Source organism: Bactrocera oleae, chromosome 3 (genome assembly GCF_042242935.1).
Source record: "Bactrocera oleae isolate idBacOlea1 chromosome 3, idBacOlea1, whole genome shotgun sequence".
Lineage (NCBI taxonomy): Eukaryota > Metazoa > Arthropoda > Insecta > Diptera > Tephritidae > Bactrocera > Bactrocera oleae.
Window position 1 is genome coordinate 91,870,475 of NC_091537.1, and position 10,526 is coordinate 91,881,000.

Consider the following 10,526-nt stretch of genomic DNA (forward strand, 5'->3'; position numbering starts at 1 on the left):
GTCGGTTGCCGGACGCTTTGAGCTGGCAACGAAATGTTGGCGCGTCTAAATACAGCCGCATGCCACACTTTTTCCCACAACGCGCGTATTTTATTCACACAACAACAACAGCAATAGTAATAATTGATTGTACGTTGGCTGATCGACTGGTTATTGGCGACGCCGATATTTTCACTTGATTTTGTATTTATTTTAAGCTCTACCAGCAGCCACAGCTGCCGACGCGCCCACAATATGCTAACAGCCAACATTTGCATAAATTTTTATTAGTTATTTGCTTTTCATTACAACGATACTGTAGTTTGCTTTAGCATTTTCATTTACTTAATGGTTTTTTTTTCGCTACTGCAGGTCTCATGTTATATATTTATTTTACTAATAACTGGGGTTTAATAGAGCATGAAATTTAATATTATTTGTTTCAAGCCATTGAATTGCAGGCTTTATTTAGCATAGTTAGAATGATCCGATTTAGGTCTAAAATGCACCATTTTGTGCAATAACTGTTGCCATTTCGAAGTTAATTTCATAATGCCACTCTCATAGCAATTGACAAAAATCTGGAACAGTCAATTTTCACAAGCTTTTCTTGTGGTGAATTTTTCATCAACTAAGTCATTCGCTATAGACAGCAACAAGTAGTAATCACTTGGTGTAAGTTGCGAACTATAAAGTGGATGCCTTAGAACCTTCCAACCAAGCTCCTAGCGCTTCTAACGAGTTGTTATTGATATATGTGATTACTTTCTTCAGACATTCCAGTTATTCGCAGTACAGATCCAAGTTGAGAGTTTGAACTAGGGGAGCAGCTCACAGTAGATTATTTCCTGCTAATAATACCAAACATATAACACAGCGTTACTGACCGTCAATTCTGGCTTAGCCACCGTTTGCGTCGCCTCGCCGCGATTACACCAGACCATTTTCGCTTGTGATCCACCTTTCATCACCAGTAACCATCTACCTCAGCAATGCATCGATTTTGTTGCGAGCTTCTTTTTGTTTCCAACCTTATTTAAATGGTTCCAAACGGTTTAGCTCCTTAGCAATCAAAACGGCGTTTACATGAAGGTCAAACTTGCCGATTTCCATTATTTTATTGATAATTTCAGTAAATTTGCCTTCCAGAGATGGTGTGTCAGAGAATTTTTTTAATACGAAATCTTAACCTTCCAACGCCATATAGCGTAATCTGATCACAATTATGTCATGGATGATTACTAAAGCCATCTATTCAAATATCTCACAATAAATCTTGCATCAACGCTGGAGAATATTCTAAAAATAATTATTTAATTTTAAAACAAATTTTTCAAATTTTTTTGACTTAGTATGAAGATCTCATCTATGCGAGAGATATCTGATGAATTTTTTTTGCAAAAGGAAAATAGTTGAAATTAAGTTTAACAAGAGATCCACTGAAATACTTGCTCTTTGCAAGGTTCATCTTCATTATCCAATGGGCATTCATGCGATAAGCCTAAAAATCTAATAATATTTCATTAACACACGAACTTCTTTTTTATTTGGCGGTCTATAAGACCTCACTCAATATACTATATACCACGAACCAATTATCCAACAACTTTTAACGAGTATTTTTGAAGGTTAGACGCTACTACAAAAAAGGAAATTTAACTTTAGTGGCAACCTCTAGTAGAAACTATATTGACTTTTCAGTCTGTCTGGTATTTAATTTATTTTTCTGACGAGTAAAAAGCGCTTTGACAGATAACGGTAAAAATTGGTGTCTAAGCAATTATGAGTAACTTTCAAAGTTTAACATATCTCAAAAGGGTTCATTTCGGTAATAATTTGGAAGTAAAATTCTTAAACAGAAGCCATTTCATTTAGTATATTGCGAAGATGTTGCGGTAATTTTCATAATTTCAAACTAGTTTTTCCTTCACTTTCACTCTCAACAAACATTAATATTGACAAACTTTTTCTTATTGCTAAAAATATATGTAAGCATGTATTTCTCTAATTTTACTTGTCTTGTTGACTTTTTGCGCCATTCGTTACAAATGTCGTAATTTTGGTTGTCATATTAATATTTATTAGCTTGCAAGTAGGTGAAAATGTTTAGTTGCCCATGAACTGGAAAATATAAGTGAAACGGGTTGATGTGGAGCAAAATTTTATTGGAAAACCTGGTGGTAACAAACGCGCAAGTTTTGTTGATATTGCCATATATAATATAATACTGGCCGGAGACCTAAAAGAAGGAAAACATATTACGAATAGTTCAACGAGTCCACTTATGGTATTTCGGGTAATTTTAGGTTAGTAGGCATAAGTAAATACTTGTTTTTCGGTTCGGTTTAGAAACTAGTGGACAGTGAATATTGTTTGGATATCGCAGGTAAGTTTGTGTAAAAGATGTCACTGAAGAAATGGGAACTGTTAATATCTTGAGACTCGCAATGAATATGAATATACTTGTGCTCGACTCTTGATTTTAAGTTATTAGGTCACTGAACGGTTTTGACCGTAAAGTAATGACCGATATTTCATAATAGATATATTTATATTTCTATTATACCAAAATTGAAGATTTGTAACCAAAACCGTAAGTCACAGACAATACCGATGGAATCTTTGAATATTTGGATTCAAGTGAGCTTGCAACACGGACAGGTACCTCGGTAAATCTACTAGCAAAGCTGGTTGCTTGTAAACATATACGATATATACAATATATAAATATTTATATATATTTCTGTACCTATATATATAAATAGCAATGTCAACTGGCATCAACTGAAATTCTTGCGCTTCGCAAATTTTTGCATTTCAGCCCACATGACAGACAGATTCTGTGGAACTGGAGCCAGCACAATGAGTGGACGATTAAAGATTAGGAAGAAAAACGAGTACACATTTACAGCTGTGTATGTGTATATATGTACAGCATAGAAGTTACGAGAGCGTCTCAGTAGCGTAGCGTTCAGTCTGCTGGTGGGCAGCAACCAAATGGACGGGCGGACTTGGAGCCAAAGTTGCAGACAAAATGACAGTACGTGCAACAGAGTAAGTGTGGTCGAAAAAATGCGGTGACTTTTTTCACTTTCATCCACACACGGAATTGATAGACACATTCACTATCTTCTGTGGGCCTAGCGCGTGATGTGCCAAGCGTCTCAAGTTGGGACGCAGTGGAAAGGCACGAGATCGGTGTCAACAGCGGCCGCGCACCGTTTACAGTTTATTGTTTTTGTTTTTTTGGGTGCCTAACATTTGCACCAATATACATACACACATAGAGGCAGCTGTTGCAGCGAGTGAATGTGCAACAATAAAAGCAACAACTGGCAAACGGACAGGAAAACATGCCGCATTCCACAGCACAGCGCCGCGGAGGACGATTCAGCGTGAGCCGGTAAGTGTGTGTGTGTTGGCGCATGCATGCGTGCCTTCAGGCCAATCAACGATATGGAAATTGTTCCTCCTTTTACGCGGTGTTTTGCTGTTTTACTTTTATTTCGTGCTCTGTTTCGGTTTTTTAGAAAAAATGCGGAAAATTTAGAAAGTGAACAAATGATCTCCGCGGAAAGTGAAGATTTATTGGTAAATCGTGAAAAGTGCATGGAGCAGCAGGAGCAGATGGCAGTACGCGAATTGCCAGTTACGTGGCAGCAGGTTGTTACGGTTCGGTATTTTTTTTTTTTTTTGTTGGTTTTATGAATAAACAGTACTCTATTTTGTGTTGCTGATGCTAGTTCGATGGAGTCTGAAAATTTTGGAATACCTTGGCCTCATATGTAACTGTGATTACAGCATTTGACCTCCTGGCCATATTCATTAGTAAATTTTGAAAAAATGTATTTCTTGCATATACATACATACATGTATATCGAAAGTTTATGCATATATTTCAGAATATTCTCCCCAACATTTGAAGTTGAGAGTATTTTTAAAAAAATGAGTATGTAGTGTAACCGGCTTTCAAAAATTCAAACGTTTTTTCTCAAAACGCAGCTTTAAGATTCAGAGAGAAAAATTTCGCCGAAACGGCTGAACCGATTGACTGGAAATTGTCAGGTAATGGTCTAATTAATGAAATTTCTGAACATTTCGATTATTTCACAAAAAAATTTTTTTTTGCTATCCAAAACACAATTTTCTCACCTGTATGCATCTATCCCAAATTTTTCAATGTGAATCGCAACATTATTTTTATTTATTTATCAAATAAAATGCCTTTTCAAAAACAATTCACAAAAATGCGATTTGGGTCTGACTTGTAAGTGGATAAAAGTCTTAAAATATAAATATGTACTTTTATTTGAAATAAATTCCCACTGAAATTTAAATTTTTAACGTTAACAATTTCATACAAAAGCAACTCTGCATTTCATAGGAGTGCGTTCAGTCAAAACGTACGTGGAATTCATTGCATACTTTTAGGCCTAACTGTTAGTGAACTAGTTCACTTTTGCTACTAAAGACGTTGACAACATAGTGAAACTACATTCTACGAATAAAACCACGTTGAACAACCCAAATTTATAATAATAATTTAATTATTATACCCAATTTAAAAACATCTCATACAAGAATAGATTCTTTTGCACAATTTTGTCTTTCTCACTCTTTCTCCTTGTCACCATTGACATAGTTGGCAACGCCACAGAAATTTTAGCGAAAAGAGACCAGGGTGTCCCTTTCTTACTGCAAAACCGTCGAAAATTCAGTCTTGTTTTAGCGGCTGAGCGAGTGTGAACGGCGTGGCAAATGCGCGAGTAGTGCAATTTTATTTCGAATGTGCGAAGAAGAAAACTAAGAAGAGACCAAATTGAAGATTTTTCCTTTCATCAAGTTTAAACAAGGTAAATATGCGTTAGGAACAGCAAATTGCGCTAAAACAAAAGTTATGGGCATAATTCGAATAAAAAGTTGTGTAAGTGACGCGTTCGAGTAGTTTGAAAAAGTTATGTCGTGCATTTTTTTCATAGTGCTGTTACTTATAAGTAAAGTGTAGGCATCCGCCATATTGCTTTTCTTGTCTATTCGTCGTCGGGCGCACTGCTCGCTCTACCCAACTGTACGAGTACGAGTGCTGTCGCTTCTGCTGATGTTGTACGACGACGGCAATAACGAGATCGGCGAACGGCTGCCCTCATATAAACCGAGTTGAAGTGGCGTGGAAGAAAAAAGGAAATTTCTTGCTTACTGTCGCCTGCTCGCACGTAGTCTACTGCGTTGCTGGAATTTGTTAGAAAAAGAAAAAACAATAATAAAGGTGAAATATTTGTACACAGACCGCCAAAAACAAGATAGAAGAGTAAGATCAAAACAAAAGTGTTTATAATGATCATAAATTGTGTTTAATTGCATAGAAAATGAAGACGCAAATTGTAGTTCGTGTACTTTCTATGCAAATATATGTATGTATGCGTTCATATGTGCCTAGTTCGTGTATTCGGATTTGCTCGAACAGCAATTGATTTATGCAGTGGTGTGCGAACGCAGACATTGCGTAAAAAAATGGCATAAGAGTTGGAAAATTAGCGGACAAGTGCATAAATTGAATTAAACGAAACAACAACAAATTAATACTATTTTCCCCTAAATATGCGTGCTTCGTACAATCTATGACCTCCACTAGCGCGGGCTTGGTGTTGCAATGCAACATGTAGAATTAGAAGAGTATCCGCTATATATATCATACGTATGTGTGTATAGTTGTGCAGTGAAAAAATTGTTGCTCTTTATTGTCATCAAACCTAGGCTTTCTACAAATTTATCACACACATGGATATTTCCTCAATTTTATAGTGCACTTTAGTATTTCGTTCGCTATTTCTCTCGTGTACATTCAGTGCTTCTCGCTCGTTTCTACTATGTTTAATTAACATTGTTTCTTTCATCAACCATTCTCTTGAAAATAGCTTTTAAGAGGATTCATTGCACTTTAAGTTGCTATGAATTCATAAATTCATACTGTTGTCTTCGTTGTGTAAGCGTCAAACGAATAAATTTAGTAGCGAGTGAGAGACTCCTTAGCGAGTACTGCGTAGTGCCATGCAGCTTGCCTTTTCTCGCCCTTACATAGCGTTGCCAGAATTTTTTAGCTGGTTTTGTTTTGTGCAAGTTTTAATGTTTTTGTTTTGTTCTATTAAAGTGAGTGTGTTGAAAAAGTACGACTATGTATTTTGAGGTTTTGAAAACAGCTTTAAAGCAAAAATGTAAACAAACCTCTTGGGTTGGTGAACTATGGAAATTCCAAAATATTTTGGCGCGCAAAACGTCAATTTGTATATAATATGGTGAATAATAGTATAATTGTTTTATAATGCTTAATTTCAACTTACTTTACAGTTTTAATACGTTTTATTCGCTCCAATGATGGAGGATCTGACCAAGAATATAATATTCACTACGAATGCAATAGGCGCCAATGGGCAGCCTACTACTATACAGTATCAAACAGCTGACGGTACCATATTAAAACAGCCGAAAATAGAGGGACAAAAGGAGCAGCCCACATTTTATTATACCACCACAAATGTTAGTGTTTTTCAATAATGAACATACTATACTTTTCTAATTGGTGAATATAAGTTAAATAACTAATAAATGTTTGTTTTTGTAGGGAGGCGCGGCCACCACAGTTAATTTAGCACAACTTACCACTGATGACAACAAAACATGCTACATAGCGCAACCCGTTGGTGGTTACAACTACGCGCTGGTGAATGGCATGCAACTAAATCAAGGTGGCACAATTGGCATTGCCACCTTAGATGCACAAGGCCGTTTGCAGATTGTTAATCAGAATAAACCAATTGCAGCAGTAAGCACAAACAAAAAATTCACTTAATATCCTTAAATAAACTCAATTTTCCGCTAGTCCTTGCAGGCTATCTCGCCAATGCCAAATACCATCTCAAACATCAGTTTCAAATGCGACGTGTGCGGTTTAATGTTTTCACACTTGGCGCTATTGAATCACCACAAACGTATACACACGCAGGACGGTAGTGATCAACAGCAAGGCCAACCGGAAACCATAGTGGTGAATGCGCAAGGACTAGTACAGACACAAAATATAATCACAGAAAATGGCCAAATGGGGCAGATACAAATTGTGGCAACCGAAGCTTTGGAACCGGCCACAACTGTATTGCAACAGCAACAACAACAACAACAACAGCAGCAACATAACGCAGTGGTCACAAATGTCACCACGCAGAATAACGGCAATGAATTAGCCGTTAACACAACCAACCTCGCCGGCTTAAAATCCGTTAAACTCACCCAATCCAAATGCATAACGTGTGGCAATCAAATGCTGCAGCCAGCCAAACGCAAAGGGCCAAAACTGGTGCGCTGCGAAGATTGTATACGTGCCGATCAAGAGATGAACGCACCGCAAGGTCTCACACCCACACAAATTTTCGTTGCACAAGATGGTGACATAAAATGTGAACTAAATGAATTTGTAACTGGCGGTAGTGGGGACTCCTCGCCAATGGACCAACTTTCAGGGCAAGGTGGTATGTTGACACATCACCAGTTACAACCGGTGCAGGTGGTTACGGCTAGTTCACCCGAGTCACATCAACAACAAAGCAGTCAACAACCGCAAAATATTGCGCCGAAGCAAGAACAAACAAGCGGCCAATCGACTGCGATCACCAATCATCCAGTGAAGAAACGCAATCAACAGCAAGTGACCAAATGTCAAAAGTGCAATGGTTCTGGCGTGGTGTTCGTAGGATCAGGCACGCCGGCCACCAAACAGCAGGCTGTCAATGTAAAAGCAGAGTGAGCGCTTATTAAATTCCGTTTTATTAATAATACTATAACAATATTTTATCTCCACCCACTCAGAAACCCCAAACCGTTTACGTGCAACATTTGTGGCGGCACTTTTTCACGTTACTCGAGTCTGTGGTCTCATAAGAAACTACACAGTGGCGAAAAGAATTACAAGTGCACAATTTGTGGACTGGCTTTTGCCAAGGCGGTCTACTTGAAGAATCACGCAAGAATACACACCGGCGAAAAGCCTTATAAGTACATACCATTTATATATAATATATATCTATATACTAAAACAGCTTACTAACATTAATTTGTTTAACAGATGTCAAACATGTGGCATGCAGTTTTCACAATCGCCACATCTCAAGAACCACGAGCGCACACACAGCGGCGAGCGGCCATATGTCTGCGAAGTTTGTGATAAAGGCTTCGCGCGTCACGCCACCTTATGGAATCACCGGCGCATACACACCGGCGAGAAACCGTACAAGTGTGATATATGCGGCTCGGCATTCTCACAGGCTGCACATTTGAAGAACCACGCCAAAGTGCACTCTGGCGAAAAACCATTCCGTTGCGATATCTGTTCGGCGGCGTTTGCCGATCGCTTTGCGCTCAAGCGACATAGAGGCATTCACCAGAAATACGGTTAGTTAATATATTTTGAAGCACTTTATGCTGACAGCACTAATTTGTGTATTTGTTTTTGTATTTGTAGGACAAACTGCACCGCGACAACCAGCGCAAACGCAGCAGCACCAGTCTATGTCCACCGATGGGCAAAGTGTCATGATACATAAACAGGAAATACCCGAAATGGATGACGACGCACAGCAAGAGGTGATCATATCTGGTTTATAGACAAAAGCGGCAACAGCAACAGTTGCCACAAACGCAATTATTGCTGCGCAGCGGTATCAATTGCACGCGAACACCGCTTCCGCTACCCCCACTTTAACGGCGACAACGACAGCGAATAACAAATTGCAACAACAACAACAACAACCACAACCACTAAAACTGCAACAACAAACATCGTTAGCAATACCAAACCAAACGCAACAGCAAACAGCAGTTGGTGTTACAACAACTGTAACAGCCAATAGTCAACAGCAGCACATAACACAAATTCAACCGCCACAGCAACCGCAACAGTCACAAGCTCAAAGCCATATGAGTCAACAACATTACACCACCACCTATTTGCATGACTCCAACAACACGGCTACAGGTGGAACAACAATAGTGCGTCCACCAATGCAAACTGTCAGCTACTATTATCAGCAACACACGGCAACAGGTGAAATAATTGTCGCTGCAACGCCCGCTGCCACGGGCAATGTGTATCCACATGCATAGAGCAGTTACTCGGCTGGAGCCAGTTAAAGGCGTTTGGATGCCATGGTAGTTATTGTTGTCATAATTTTGTTGTTGTTTTTGCTTTTTATTTTCAAGAACTTGTTGCAAACGTGGGTTTCAAATGTGCTTCAAGCACACATGCAATCTGCATACTTTTTTCACAGTGTAGCACAATTTTCCAACTACTTTATATATTAATGATTCTCAAGAAAATCGGTTGGAGACTTGTAATTACCAAATATTCAATATTTGCAATTACAACTTGTTTTGTGCGCACCGCTTGTGTTTCAGCTTTGTCTAAAACATTTTTAGGTTAGTGATTTTTCTTGGTTTCATGTGCCACAAAATGCAACTAAAGCAACACCAGATCAATTACTAACGGTTTAATTGATTTGATAGCGTCTCTAGTGCTGCTTTTAACATTTCAGCGGTAGAAATCGTCACTACTGATGTGCTGCTAAGAAAAATTGCTCTTCCACGTAAACTTTGTTAGTTCGCATATTTTCGAACTTGTTAGTTTCGAATAATATTTCAACTGATTTCCTAACTTCTTCTTCGCGTTGTGTAATTTTACTTACTGCTCAACAATTTTGCGACCAGATCAGCGTGGATAGTTGATTACGTTTATTTTAATTTTATATATAAATACATATATATTTTAAGTGTACACATAAATAATAATAATATTTCCATTAATTAGTCTAAACAAATACAATTTTTTAAAATAACAAATACGTACGAATAATAAATTAAAGAGTTATGATAAAAATAAAATTAAACAATGCAATATTCGCACCTTTGGCGTGTTCGAGTGTAACGTATTCGTATAATATTAATATTTAAATTTAGTAATTATTGCAAGAAGTGAAACATAAAAAATTAATATACAACTGTATATTAGAGAAAAATGTTGCACGAATATATGGGCATAAATAAATATATTTAAAAGAAAATTAATACTAGCGATTTAATACTTAAATAAGCTAATTTAAATCAAAAATACGTATGAAACAATAAAAGCGAATTTTTAGAAAATAAATAAAAAGTTGAATTTTTTTGTATAGTAAATTAAAAAAAAAATGTTTAAATTATATATTTTTTAGTGAAAATTAATAAAACAAAAAAATATATTTTAGTAAGCTTCACACATTAAAACCAAAATCAAACAAAAAATAATAATATATTAATAATAAAGTTTTTTTTTGTAATTTATTGTTTTTTTTTTTGCGGTGAAAATTAAGAAAAAAAATAAAAATTATATTGTTTTAATAAAAAAAAAGTTAAAAATTATATTTTTTTTATTAAAAAAAAAAGTTAAAAATTTTTTTTTATTAAAAAAAAAGTTAACAATTATATTTTTTTTATTAAAAAAAAAGGTAGAATTATATTTTTTT

The 10,526-nt window shown here is 36.7% G+C and overlaps 1 protein-coding gene, 1 long non-coding RNA gene and 1 pseudogene across 5 annotated transcripts; 1 reads left to right on the top strand and 2 right to left on the bottom strand.

Moving 5' to 3' along the window:
• Nucleotides 1-250: 250 nt before the first annotated feature.
• Nucleotides 251-1,164, bottom strand: LOC118680406 (uncharacterized). The gene is made up of 2 exons (XR_011395560.1): nucleotides 867-1,164; nucleotides 251-797 (listed from the first exon to the last, which is right to left on the bottom strand). It is a non-coding gene; the product is annotated as an uncharacterized lncRNA (long non-coding RNA).
• Nucleotides 1,165-4,525: 3,361 nt separating this feature from the next.
• Nucleotides 4,526-6,105, bottom strand: LOC138856350 (uncharacterized; annotated as a pseudogene).
• Clamp (Chromatin-linked adaptor for MSL proteins) lies at nucleotides 4,687-10,177 on the top strand. Of its 4 annotated transcripts, none has more exons than XM_014240537.3 (7): nucleotides 4,687-4,832; nucleotides 6,325-6,513; nucleotides 6,599-6,799; nucleotides 6,857-7,773; nucleotides 7,840-8,025; nucleotides 8,096-8,421; nucleotides 8,492-10,177. In XM_014240537.3, exons 2-7 carry the CDS (start codon nucleotides 6,349-6,351, stop codon nucleotides 8,632-8,634), a joined length of 1,938 nt encoding a protein of 645 aa, XP_014096012.2. In that variant the 5' UTR covers nucleotides 4,687-4,832; nucleotides 6,325-6,348; the 3' UTR covers nucleotides 8,635-10,177. The 4 variants fall into 4 exon arrangements, with proteins under 4 accessions (XP_014096012.2, XP_014096014.2, XP_014096013.2 ...); XM_014240539.3 differs by lacking the exon at nucleotides 4,687-4,832 and adding an exon at nucleotides 5,134-5,245; XM_014240538.3 differs by lacking the exon at nucleotides 4,687-4,832 and adding an exon at nucleotides 5,147-5,287.
• The last annotated feature ends 349 nt before the right edge of the window (nucleotides 10,178-10,526 follow it).

Excerpts from the sequence above, each read along its gene's own strand:
- Clamp (XM_014240537.3), top strand. The coding sequence starts at position 6,349 with ATGATGGAGGATCTGACCAAGAATATAATATTCACTACGAATGCAATA. Across the intron at positions 6,800-6,856 it reads AGAATAAACCAATTGCAGCA|TCCTTGCAGGCTATCTCGCC; the intron begins GTAAGCACAAAC and ends ATTTTCCGCTAG. Across the intron at positions 8,026-8,095 it reads ACCGGCGAAAAGCCTTATAA|ATGTCAAACATGTGGCATGC; the intron begins GTACATACCATT and ends TTTGTTTAACAG.